The sequence below is a fragment of the Amphibalanus amphitrite genome, unplaced genomic scaffold, assembly GCF_019059575.1.
Source record: "Amphibalanus amphitrite isolate SeventyFive unplaced genomic scaffold, NRLGWU_Aamphi_draft 000235F_arrow, whole genome shotgun sequence".
NCBI lineage: Eukaryota > Metazoa > Arthropoda > Thecostraca > Balanomorpha > Balanidae > Amphibalanus > Amphibalanus amphitrite.
This window is the reverse complement of record NW_024881730.1, coordinates 648445-662267: the sequence shown is the minus strand read 5'-3', so window position 1 is coordinate 662267 and position 13823 is coordinate 648445. Positions and strand designations below refer to the sequence as shown.

At 50.4% G+C, this 13823-nt stretch overlaps 1 protein-coding gene across 2 annotated transcripts; it reads left to right on the top strand.

The window, feature by feature from the left end:
- The first annotated feature begins 244 nt into the window (after positions 1-244).
- On the top strand, positions 245-12817 carry LOC122385950 (nuclear receptor subfamily 2 group E member 1-like). Of its 2 annotated transcripts, XM_043374676.1 has the most exons (8): positions 245-338; positions 7884-7984; positions 9165-9300; positions 10598-10748; positions 10794-10866; positions 11109-11246; positions 11591-11834; positions 12031-12817. In XM_043374676.1, exons 1-8 carry the CDS (start codon positions 296-298, stop codon positions 12297-12299), a joined length of 1155 nt encoding a protein of 384 aa, XP_043230611.1. In that variant the 5' UTR covers positions 245-295; the 3' UTR covers positions 12300-12817. The 2 variants fall into 2 exon arrangements, with proteins under 2 accessions (XP_043230611.1, XP_043230610.1); XM_043374675.1 differs by having other exon boundaries at positions 10598-10866.
- Positions 12818-13823: the final 1006 nt, after the last annotated feature.

The window sequence follows — 13823 nt, the reverse complement described above, 5'->3', positions numbered from 1 at the left end:
GAATCTCCGGGGAGAGGGAGGGGCAAAGGTCGCCTTTCAGCCGTCAGTGCCGCTCCCGTCGCTGGCTTCTTTGGTAACACGAGAGCGGCGGCGGCCACGCCATTTTCTTTTCTTCTCGCTGACCTGAAAACCGGCTTTGTGCCGTGGCTGCCGGGGAGGCGCCTCCGAGTCGGGGGGCGGGGCCTGCGCGGCGGCGACCAATCAGAGGCCGGGCCGGCGGCCAGAAGTCAGTGATTGATGGTGGCGGCTGGAGAGTCATTTGACGTGAGAAAGGCGGCCGGTGACTACCGACGACATGGACCTCAGCGTCGCCGGCAAGATGACCACCAGCCCCTCAAGTAAGTCAGAATGGCGCCGACTGACGGCCGTTTGGCATTTGTTGCTGGATGTGCAGAGCGAACTTTGTGTGCATGGACTGTGACGTGCAATAAGTAGGTAGGTATATTGATTTTTATTGTCAGGGGACTTGTTCATAAGAGAATAATGTTGAAAGACCTAAGTTGGTAAAGTGCTCCATGCTTCAAAGGCCAAAGCCTTTTTAAATGTTAAATTAAAAGAACATGGTGTTATCCAATAGATAGGTATAGGTACTGGGACAGTCAAAATATGGTTCTCTCCTTGCTAGTTGCTGGAACTCGGTTCAAGTTCGACATTTACAAAGTAAAATAGCCAACCTGCGACACTTCGTATTTTCTGGCATTCAATCCCTACTGAACTTAAACACGACAACATTATTATAAGATCCTTCCTGCAATGTTTTTTCCTTTAATTTGAGTCCACGACAACAAAAGAAATTATTCTTATTAGGTAGGTACTACGTTAATGAAGCACACAGCTAGGGTAAAATGTGCTCGCTATATTCCCCTACGCCTACCCACCTATTTAGGTGTAAAAATAAAATGTTTACACGATGACGTTGGCATGAACTCACTCGGACAGGGTGACATTATGCAAATTATACGTAAGATGACGTTAAACTTTCTAATAGTTTAATTGAGCTAGAAATACAATGTAACTATTGCGTAGCAAAACAGCATGAGACGCATCTAAATGGCTGTCGAAAGATGACACACGATTATATAGGACATTTTTGGGGTATGGACATTTTTAATTTTGGGTGTTCTCAAGTACGGTAAGATTCGGTCAGGACGGCGTCAGCCCACGACCCTTCATTGGTTGTCAGTCTGCGTTTATGAGTTAGCTACCAATTTGTAATTATGCAGATCATAGGTACCATACAATCTACTTGACAGGTTTGAAAGATCCATTTACGACGCCCGGGGTCGGTAATAGGCCTCAACGCATGTTTTGCCGCCTTAAACTATTTGGCTTTTCGTGTAAAGGCTGCTCAATGGCAGAACAACTGTTGAAGAGCCAGCTGACGAAAATTTTAGCCATAGGCTCATTTCAAAGTTTTATTTTCAATTTTTATTTTGGGGCATTTTTGTTGAAGTAGCTTCTACTTATATATCACCCCGCGACAATTTAAGAAAAAATGATGGGAAGCGTCACCAATTATTTTATCTACTCCTTGGTATAAAGTTCCTGTTCGGCCGAAATAAAACGCCGTTGTTTTTGGCGCTTATAAATATCTTAAGTGACGGCATGTTGCGACCTTGAAACTTGACAGAATTTTAATTGGCCCCGGGCCCGGTCTCGCTGGTCGTCAGAATTACTCCCTGGGCGACCTTTTCTGCCGCCGGTACCCAGGCTATGCGTTGAACCGTCTTACACATTAGGGGAGAGTGGGGAAAGATGCCCAGGGTTTTACTTTGTCATATATTATTCGAAAATGACGATCGGAAAGCAAAAACTTGGAGTTTCAACGGAAGCCGACGTCATTTTTCTCAAAAAATAACACTCTTTCGTGCCTGAAATATGATAGCTTTTATGCTATTAAGAATTTTCCTGAAGAAGTGAAAGGGGGCATCTTACCCCACAGGGTGGAAAAGACGCCCCTGGCGTTGGGGAAGATGCCCCCTGCACTATAGGTATGTGACATAAATGGGCACGTGAATCGCCTGAACGAATCAGTAGTCCCTTCGAGCCTGCAATAGACACTAAACGTCATCGAAAGGGCCCTCAAAAGTAGTCGTAAGGGACTTCAGAGGCCATCTTTAGGGCCATCATAGTTCAGCGCGGCCAAACAAGCCTCCGTGGTGGCGTTCGGAGACCGCTGTGGGGCCCTTATAGGTCTTTATGATGCTTGAGGGACCTCGAGCCCATCGTGGGGACCTCAGATGCCAGCACGGCCCGTGGAGCCAACGTGGGAGCCCTCAAAAGATGTCGTGAGGGGCCTTGGAGCCAATAATGGGGCCCACAGAGGCCGTCATGAGGGCTCTCAGAGTCATATGCCGCCCAAAAAGTCGCTGTGTGTGCAGAGAGACCGGCATGGGGAGCACCCGACCGTACTGGACTCTCAATAGTCCCCAGATCGGATTTTGTCTCTCATCACAACACAAGTATGTAATAAATGATTTGACGGGTTCCTTGAAGGCCAGCATACGGATTTAGGGGGGCGTCTTTCCCCATCAGGGCAGGGGGCATCTTACCCCAAGGTACCGAATTAACATTAAATCAGTACAATTTGTTAGCCATAAAACCACACCCTGAAACAAACTGTTTGGGACACAGTACACGCATGTTAATGTATCACGACTATAGCAAGGGACGCAAAAATTATCTACTTTCTTTTATATTTACAATGTTTTGACCTCAAAATATTTTTTGAAAGCAGCAAATAAAGAACATGCAATCACCAGCCAGCCGTTGCCCAACTGAGCTCCGCAAATTTTTGTGCAGTTAACAAGGCAGGCTTCCGCTTTACGCTAAGAACATTCATTTCCAGGTTCGAGTCTTTGTATCGCCGCTAGAGGGGGTGGGGCGTCTTTCCCACCCTGGGCATCTTACCCCACTCTCCCCTACTATTGAAGCCGACTTATTAGAAGCATCGGAAATGTTGTTTTTTATTAAGACTCTTAAAATGTTATACATTAAATAAGTGCAAATAGGTGTATTAACTTGACCGAGTTCAGTTCACTCAAAGAACAGCTGGCAGCAGCCGCCAGCCGTTATGCATGAAACCGGGCAATGCGGCCAGCACGAATTAATGCAGCGGCCAGCCAGTAGTGCTGACCGCTAAAGAAACATATCCGACTTCGCTTTTGGAAAGACGAAACCTCGTGGTTGTGTTGGCATTTTCTTTATATAAATTTAGTCCGAACACTCTTTAGTGCCCTGGTCCGAACATTTTCATTGGAAGGATTCACAAGAACAGAGTCCCCGCTAAGCAAAGCTTGTTGCGTTGACCCTGCCCTCTACCCTCCGATCGCGCAATTCCGGTTCTATGGCAGAACTTAAGAGTCCAAAGTTTAACGTGCGCACAAAGCCGCGCACGGCCGGTCCCCTCACTGACTTCGCCTGGCTACGGCCTGCCACCAACCGCAGTCATACCTGTCAGGAGGCCCATAAACGTCAAGTGCCCGTCGCAATTCGAACCCGGACTGTTGTAACCGGGTACGCTGCTCTCACCACGCGGAGTCCAACGCTCTACTGACTGAGCTACGGGACTGGTATGTCGTGTTAATGTGGCTTAAAACGAGTTTGTAACGAATCCATGACAGATGTAGAATGATCATAGGGAATAACTCAAGTTAATCGTAAAAGGCAAACCTTTCGATACATACGGTATCTTGATCGCTGAATAAGTATTCACCTCATTGACCGTGATCAAGATACTGTATGCATCGAAAGCTTTTGTATTTTACAATAAACTTGAAGTAAAACGATTTGCTTAATGCTGCGGGGATTGTCTTACAACACCCGTGGCGTAAGAGGCCATTTACCTAACAACTTTTTGTAGAATTATTATTATGAGGCGTTTTTTAACTTTTGACTTTTTGAGGCCATTTTGAAGGTTGGGATGCGTAGAAAAAAGTACATAGGCCCAGGATATATAAGAATATTTAAATGTTATTGTAGGTAATGTTTTTTTCTGCTGAAGATGCTGCACGCTATGCTAATTGCTAGAAATGTTGCAGCCATTACACACAAATGCCTAACTAAGTGGTTACTTCGCTTAAATGGAGTTACTGAAGCACCAACACACAATACCTACCGCGTACTGGCGTGCTACGTCAAATTTCCAATCCCAGCTGGGGGCAAAATGGCAGCCGGCGAAATAAAGTGGTTTATGGGATATTGCGTCACCTTAAGGAAAAACGCTAATTGCAAGAAAACCGCTGGAGATATAAGCATGCACTGGTAACCATTTCAAAGAGGAGCTCATTGGCTACGATTTAAGAGCCTCCCGATCAATTAAGAATGTTTCGTTTGCTTCTGACAGCTGCTTTTTCAAAAACATGCAAAAGGGCGCATTTGCCAACAACTGCTGTAAATTGCGCCAGGGGGATGGCGCAATTAGAACCCAATTGCGCCCTATACTTTAACATGGCTAAGTGAATGAGACGGAATGCATACACCCGGGCAGTCTAATGTCTGTGCGGCTTACTTAAACATTTATAATGATATTCAGGCTGGATGAATAATAAATGTAGATATAAATTGCGATGTTTTTTGCCCAGGTAGATAACTTTACATGTGTCCGTACGCTTGTAAAAGTGCAACGAAAACGTTTACTGTAACTGACTAGATATATGTGAACGTATGCGCCTATACAGTTAAATTTTCAATCGGTTCTCTCAAAATTAATAATTTTTATCGTTTTGACAACTTAATGACACCAGTTTTTACTTTTTTATCATAGCTGTCACTTCTCACGCCTGAGTCCATGTTGAAAATGTCGTATTTTGTCAATTACACCAAAAGTCGTGGCCTAAATGGCAGCTGCATTATAAGTTTGACGATAGAGATAATTTGCGGACTGACAACAGCGGGCTGCTCCCTTGCCTGACATTCAACTCCTTCTTTATTGCAATCAGTTAATGATGCATTCATACTGTCGTGATACAATGGCTACACCATTATTCTATTTGCGCCCCCCTGGCGCAATTGCCATGGGCGCAATTAAAATTGAGCTACTTTTTAATAAAAGCATAGAAGTTATCATAAAGATGTTGCAGGAAGTTTACGGTTTCAGTGATATACAATGAAAAATGGGTTTTTCTTTCTAAATATCACTCTGAAAATTACACAAATATCGTAAATTTTTATAGCCAACGGTTCAAAATACTGCAAAAAAGTTAAGAAAACACCATACCATCTTTGATGGCGTAATGAGCCTTGCTGATTGGCTTCATCGGAGTGTTTGGGCCATAAAATGAACAATCCAGTGGTAAAAATAATGTTTTCGAACACAAAATTCTAAACATGCCATTGAATCCGTGGGAATGTAGGTGGGCGCAATTGGTTAGGAGGGCGCAATACACCCACTTTCCCCTATATCATCAATACCTACACACAGAAAAATATTAACACCGTTAGCGGTGTAATTGCACAGTACATATCTGAGCACTTGAGGAAAGTTAATTTAGTCCCTTCCCCGCTTAAATTACTCGCGCTTCTAAATGAACACCAGGAAGAAGGTAATAGAACACTGTTAGGAGGGTTGGGTGTTTTGCTACATGTAGTAAAACACCCAACCCTCCTAACAGTGTTCTATTACCTTCTTCCTGGTGTTCATTTAGAAGCGCGAGTAATTTAAGCGGGGAAGGGGCTAAATTAACTTTCCTCAAGTGCTCAGATATGTACTGTGCAATTACACCGCTAACGGTGTCAATATTTTTCTGTGTGTACCAATCTATTCCATTATTTCAATGCCATTGACTTTATGGTCGTCTACGTAAAGGTTTGCTAATGCTATATCAATTATCACGCAATGCTAAACCCGATGGGAATTTTTCCCAATACGGTTTCTGAAAGAATTGGAGGTATCCGGTCTATTTAAACGCTTTTGTGTTTTACTATCCATCTTAACTTACATCTAGGTACCTGAAGAGACAAGGTCATGGGTGGAGAGCCTGCCCCGGCTCAAATTTCCCAGCTGGGGGCCAAATAGCAGCCGGCGAAATAAAGCAGTAGGTAAGCCAAGGAATGAAGAACATCATTCGATAAGCATTTAGGTGCTGAACACGCCAACGCTTTACATTTGGTTTTATCTTTAAAAAAAAGTTGAAGCCGGAAACTGTTGACGGCTTGAAGAGAACTCTTAAATTATCACACCTAGAATCCTCTTAAATATTCATCTAGAGTTACAAAAATTTGATGTTCTATTTCAAACTACAAGCAGCTATAGCACTGCACTCCCCTGTCCGAATCGTTCTGCCTCCCATGTTCAGGTTTGTTTATAGTATGTGTCATACATAACTCTCCAGTAGCTTGCCCTCCCTCCCGAGTAGCAGCCACCCCTCCCCTCCGCCTCGGGCGCCGGCCGGAGGTGACACGATGAACGTCCGATGGCTGAGAGGCGGGAGCCGCCGGCCGCGCCGGGGGACCGGGAGGGGAGCATCCGACACACATTGTCCCCGGCTGACGGCCGGACGGACGCCGCGCCGCGGGGCTGTCGGCCGGCGACACTGCCGGGGATGGAGCCGAGTCCGGCCGCCCCGACAGAACGCCGCGCCGGAGAGCCGAGCCTGTCCCGGCCGCCCCACCAGCACACAGGCCGCAGGTGCGCCGCAGCTCGTCAAATCACATCTCGCCGACATCAGGAAGTCGTTATACGGACTGGATGAATGCCAGCCGCGCTGATTACTGCTATTAGATGATTGAGCTAAGCGGAGCTAATGGAAACCGGGCACTCCATTATTTGTGAATATCGATCGGGCGGCCCGGCGCGGGGCCTGGTGGGCGCTGTCACCCTATTTGGCAACAAACAGGGGAGCCGGTGTTAACACGCTCATCACGCGGATAACGGATGCCTCGTACACAATGGCGGTGGTTTGAAATGTTTGTCCCGATCTGTGCGTGATATTTCTGGGTTTAGGTAGGTAGTTAGGTAGCTGGTAGAGGCATTGATGAAATGTCTCAAAACACCAATACCTACGTTATCTGTGTGTCATAAAATGTTTGAAAACATTCATGAGGAAAAAGTTCGGTTGTTGAGGTTGGTGTAAATCGAAACACTAATTGTTGGAAATGCATGACAATATATGACATGACAGTTTGCAGCATAGGTGCTAATTCTCGGATATTACATGCCGTCAGTGAATCTATGAAGTGTAGCTGAATCTGCAGGACCCGATACGGCAACTGCTGAGTGCCGTGGCTGCCCCCGCAGTCAGTGCCGTCCCAGCCGCCTGCAGTCAGTGCCGTCCCAGCCGTGTGACCGCAGCTCGGCTCGGGCTCGGGCCGCCGACCGCAGCGGCGTTACTGGAGCCGCTCCGAGCGGCGGCGCGCGGGCGTTTTTGTTGGTGGGCCCTGCTCGCCGGCCGAGCGGCTGAGCGGCTGGCTGCCAATCGATCGCTGATTCAAACATCGGCCGACCGGAAAATCGCCCGCCCCGCCGACGGGCCGCATCTGCATACGTGTCGGCGGCGCGGCGGCCATTTTCCACCCTTCTGAGCGCGTTAGCGGTGCCGGCGGCAGCGTCGACCGGGCCGCCGATCGGGCCGGCCACCCACGCAGGTCACGGCGCCGGGACTGAACGGGTGGTGCCGGGCCTGGAGCTGGAGAGGAGGCGCGTAGGCCGAGAGACAGTAGAAACTGGCTCAGGCAGTCACAAAATGGAGGACACAATCTGAATGTCTCATTGCAGCAGACTGAAACGTCAGACATCATTGCTCGTACAATGTCATAGAAATGAAAAAGATAAACGGAAACAAGACAAAAATGGAGCACCTACTCATACGGAATCAAGTAACTGTTTCACTGACGTTTCACTGCGGACTGCGGTTCATTGACGGCTTTCTCTGATCCCTTTTCAGGTCGCATTCTGTACGACATCCCGTGTAAGGTGTGCCAGGACCACTCGTCCGGCAAGCACTACGGCATCTTCGCCTGCGACGGCTGCGCCGGCTTCTTCAAGGTAAGAAGCAGTGACGCTGCAGTGCGTCCCAGCGAGCTCGCGCGGCGCTGGCTGGGTCAGTGCTCCCGGCTGGTGTTCCCGTCCTGTGCCGAGCTGAAGTCACCGGCCGCCGGCCGACGGCGGCCGGCGCCGCACTATCAAATTACAGCCACTGACTGAGCCGACTCGAGTGGCGCGGATCACATGATGCAGGGTGCTGTCATGCGTTGGAAATTCACAGCGTGGAGTTGCGTTTCTTGATGAGAATGAGTCAACTGCCAGAGGGAACGGATTCGGAGAAGCACCTGAACCCAAATGAAATCAGAGGCTGCCTCAGCCTTTTCCTCTCTTGTTACTGGTTGTGATGAAGGACCGATTAAGGTTCAAAAGTCGACGTTTTATGACTCATCCCAATTCCCATGCTTTTGGAATGCCTTTTTCACAAACTTCCTAATCTAAACGTAAAATGTTTGCGGTTTTAGGTAATCAATGCGTTTTTAATTTACTTCAAGGTGATTCCTGACATATTATTTCAACGTAAGTCATAACTGAGCGCTTATCGAAGCTACCTGAGATGTAGCATGGTGATGGGATGGGTGATGTAGGTAGTGGTGACAGCGTCGGGTCGGCCCGTTGCCGGAGCGATGAGAGCTGTCCCATGCGGCTGGTGCCTGATACGACGGCCGGCCCGGCGCCTTTTATCATGCTAATGGCCCGGACATCGCTCCGACGAGCGTTCAGGAACGTGAGCTAATTCCGACTCCGGTACACTGCACCACAGAGAGGGCAGGGGCGCGGTAGAACGCCGCACCCCGGACAGGGCAGGGGTGTACTACCTACACTGCACATCACCGGAGAGGGCAGGGCGATGGCGACAGTACAAATCAACGGAGAATGCAAGGCAGGGGCGCACCGCACATACGTCAACATTACACACCGCAGTGGCGTCTCCATCCATGGCATTTGGTGACTCGGTACCGGTACCTATCACCCGTTTACTTTACACCCAGCTCAGCGCCAGTGGTCACAATTTTATGCTTATATAACTAACTATCGATGCAAATCAATTGTGCGTCAAACCTGAGAGGTTGACATGCCTATTTCCGTGGCAATGGTGACTGTCCTTCAATTAGGACCACAGCAACAAAACGGTTTGACGTTTTTACGATACCGTGCGCTGACGAGCTACGACCGTTTTCAGCGCTCGATCCGCCGGAACCGGCAGTACGTGTGCAAGGCCAAGGAGGCCGGCGGCTGCCTGGTGGACAAGACGCACCGGAACCAGTGCCGCGCCTGCCGACTCAGCCGCTGCATCCAGGCCGGCATGAACCGAGACGGTGAGTGGGTGTCTGGTAGTGGTGTCAATTTCAGAAAACGTATGTCCAATGTCCGTCCAATGTCCAATACTTACGTCGACTGTCCGTCCAAAAATGTCCGAGCCAGCCATTTGTCCAAAGATGTCCGGCACCTACGCAATGCTTTACACTCAACACTGTTATCTAATTTGCTTTTAATGAAGCGTCACCAGCTCGGAAATGTTAATCATATCGAATGCTGAGCTTTCTAATATAGCCAATCAATGTTAACCACGATTACTCATTTATAAAAATGTCGAGGTGTAGCAGGCGAATGTCCAATGTTGTCCAAAGCCTGCTGTCATTGTCCAACCGAATTCCGAATCGGACATTGGACAAGATCGGAATTCCGAAGATTCAAGTTCCGATTGACACCACTACTCACTAGTGTCTGGGACGAGCCGAGCGCCGCGCCTCTCTCTCTCTCTCTCTCTCTCTCTCTCTCTCTCTCTCTCTCTCTCTCTCTCTCTCTCTCTCTCTCTCTCTCTCTCTCTCTCTCTCTCTCTCTCTCTCTCCCTCTCTCTCCTGTCTACCGCTGGTTTACACGTGTTTGGTGCGGCCCGTGTCTCCGGCCGCGTTGAGTAATCACTGCACGGGCCGCTGACACGGCTCGGGGTCTCGGTCGTGCCGGCACAGACGGCGCTCCGTCCGTCGCTCGGAGCTCGGCGCTCAGTCAGGCGGCAGGCACGCGGCTCCAGTTTCGGGGCCGGCTGCCTCCGCACTCCTCTGTGGCGAAGTTTTTGTTGCCGCGGCTTGGTCGACGACAGGTCACCTCTGACTAGGACGAGCACGGAGCGCCGTCGGCGGATCGGTCGGCCGGATGTACTGCGACTGGGCCGTCCGATTAGCCGCCCGGCTGTATGTAATAGCACGCTGTGTTTTCACCTGGCGAGCGAGCCTGTGCCGGCCGCCCCAGATGGACGATTGCGATAAGCGGATGTGACAACACGGGCGCGCAGCGGGGCCGGTCACCGTGAGTGATCCGCGGCCCGCGCCGCACCGAGGCACGGTCCGATCGCGCGGCCACCGGTTCAAATGGGCCGTGAAACGGGACTTCATCGCCCCGGGCCGCACAGCGCTTCATAGCGAGACAGTCGGAGAAAGTCACACTAGGCATTGCCGCTGTCTGAAATCTCGAAATCCGTCTAGGAAACTAGAAACTGTTAATTCATAAGGAAGCACGCACTGTGTTCAAATTTATTAGGCGGAGGGTTATCGATGTGGAAGAGCATGACAGGAGAGTGTTCTTGACCTTGCCGATCCCCTGGTGTCTTCACAGCGGTTCAGCACGAGCGGGGCCCGCGGAACTCGACGCTGCGGCGCCAGATGTCGCTGCTGTACGGCGATGGCGGCCACTCTCCGGGCTGCTCGCCGCCCCCGCCCCCGCCCTCGTCAGCGGCGGCCGAGCTGAGCCGTCCGGCGGCGGAGCGGGCCGGGGAGCCGGCCGGCCGGGCCAACTCCAGCAGCCCCCAGCCGGCCGGCGAGCCGCCGCTGCCGCTGCCGGCGCCGCCCACCAGCGCCGCGCTCCCCTACCTGCCCATACCAAAGGTGAGCACTGCAGGGCGCACTGCTGAGAGCACATTGCAGAAAAGCGGATATTGAAAATGTAGTGAGTGCTTCAATGTGCATTGAGCACATCCACTTCATCCACTTCAATGAGCGCTTCATTTAGCCCAATTACCTCGTGTTTTATTAGCGTGTCCACCGAGTGCTCTGACCGCGGTGACGCCCTTCGCTCTGACCGGATTCAATCCGCCGCTCTGACCGAGATGGGTCCGTCGCTGTTGCAGTACGGTCGCGGCGAGTTCCTGCTGCCGCTGGTCAGCTCGCCGGAGACGCTCTGCGAGTCAGCCGCCCGTATCCTGTTCGGAAACGTGGACTGGTCCAAACACCTGCCGGCCTTCACCGCGCTGCCCTACCGGGACCAGGTCAGTTGGCTAGTCTCGGCTCTCACTCGCTGCAGAATGGTGGGTTGTCCTATGTGCCCCGTTCGTGCACCTGTGACCTGGTCTGTGGGGAAGATGGCTGGCTCGTTGTGTCCTGTCTTTGAGAACGAGAAGGTCGAACAGTGACCTGTGTCCGCCGTCGGCACAGCTAGTGACCCGTGTCCCCAGTATGCAGTTAGTAGCCCATGTCCCTCTGTCTGCAGGTGCTGATCCTTGTCACCCTGTGTGCAGCTGGTGACCTGTGTCCCCCTCCCCCGTCGGTCAGTACAGCTAGTGACCCGTGTCTCCTATCTGCAGTTGGTGACCCGTGTCCCCTGTATTTGCAGGTGGTGCTGCTGCAGGAGAGCTGGCGGGAGCTGTTTGTGCTCAGCCTGGCGCAGACCGTGCTGCCCGTGGAGGTGGAGCCGCTGCTGGCGCTCGCCGGAGCCGCCGTCCACCAGTCCGCCGAGCACGTGCTGCCTCTGCTCAAGGAGGTCGGCCAGCTCAGAGAGGTGGTGGCTCGCCTGCGCGCCCTCCGTGTCGACCCCACCGAGTACATGTGCCTCAAGTGGATCGTCCTCTTCAAAACAGGTCAGTGACCACCAGCGGGATAGCTTGCAGTCTGCTGCTTACATCCTGGTGTTTTACTTTTCTTGTTGAGAACGCAATGACCGATTGTATCAAAACGGCTCTTGCTTCGGACGATAATGCTCACATTATGCTGAGGTATACGGCAGGCCCCCAGATGCAACCATCTGATAGCGTCTCTCTGCCCGTGCATTTGCAGAGTTCCCGCGCGGCGGCTCTCCGTTGCGGGAGCTGCAGCAGGCGGCGGCCGTGAGCGTGCTGCAGGACCAGGCGCAGCTCACGCTGACCCGCTATAGCGCAGCCGCCTACCCCACGCAGCCCACCCGGCTGGCCAAGCTGCTGCTCGTCACCGCCACACTACGGGACGTGCCCGCCGCGCTCATCGAGCAGCTCTTCTTCAAGAAAACCATCCGAGACATCCCCATCGAGAGGCTCATCACCGACATGTTCAAAAAGAACGAACTCTGAAATTAGAAACGGTGAAAGGACTGATGGTAAAAATAGGTGGTTGTTTGGAATATATTGTAGACTATTTTATTGGTATTTTTGTCCGGATATATGTGTGCATGTGCGTCGGTGTGCGTTATGTTTTTGTATTGCGTAGGTGGTGCGCCGTATGCGTGTGCGTGTTCTCGGCTGATTTTTAATAATCACCTGGACAATTGTTAAGGACGGCTTGCATATGTAGCGTGTTTGCAACGTGTTTAATTTGTAGTTCGAACAGTCGTGGGCATCCTTGGCAAAGGACGCCACTCGGGTTGTAGTGCCCCACTGTAACTGTTGTGTTTGCGTTTACGCACTTTCTGTTCTGGCCCAGCGGAGGTCAGCTAAAGCGGCGTCAGTACCTACTTATAGTGCAGACTGCAGAGCGTCTCTGAACAGTTTGTCTTTGTGTGCACTGAAACCTGTTACCATGTACGAGTAAATACTTACTTACCTCTTTCACAAACATACTGGGGTGCAGAACCGGCGGAAAATACATGCTTTAAAAGTACTTTGAGTTTCCGTGTAATCAGAGATCACACAGTGCCAAATGTGTCCGTCTAAAAAGTTGCCTATCGGTCGCCACATAAATGGTACGATCTAAGTCATACTTTTGTAGCCGATTGATTTCGTACGAACAGGAGGTTCCAATGTTTGGAATGAATGAATATCAAAGCACACTATCGGTCAAAACATGGACGTAATAAAAACAATATGAATGCATACGGCACTATGTATATGCAATGCATCATGCATTTTAGCGTTAGCGTACCAATTTTTAAACACGGAAAATATAACAGTGAATGCGTATTGTGTTAGCAGGTCATATATAAACGTAAACTTCACATAAGCACATCTGCACATTGCATAAACATTTACTATGTCTGTGGATAAAAGACGAGTTCTGCGCGACCCTGTTCCAAAGACTCGTAAAACCACTTGGTTCTGTCTTATTGATTTCTTCCGGGTCATAGGTCAGGCACTGGAGAATCCAGGGGGGGTATTTGGGGCAAAACCCTCCCCCACAGCGCCCTAAATCGATTTTTTTTTTTTCGAGAATAAAACGAAAACTTAACAATTTTTATCAGGGAGAGTTTGTTATAAACTGCACAGAAGTGCGTTGAAGAATTCAAAATCTGACGAGCTTTGGAATTTGAAGAAACTGTTTTGGGAGTATGCACCCACAACAGCGTCCAAGACCGCCTTTCTGGATTCGCCATCCGGTCACCTCAAGTGACAGTAGCGGCGGAAAACCTTCAATTAAGGGGGGGGGGGCACTGCCGACTTTTGGTCCCATTCTTTCCATGCAACGCCCATAGGCCTAATGTATCAAATGCCCAAATCAAAGGGGGCACGGTGCCCCGGTGCCCTCCCCGTTCCGCCGCCTATGTCAAGTGACCGCATCTCAATGCTTCCCCAACTACACCGGTCACCGACTGAACGATTGCCTTTGCAACGCCAAAGGATCGACACGTTGATAAGGATGACAAGTTGTATGAAGCACATCTC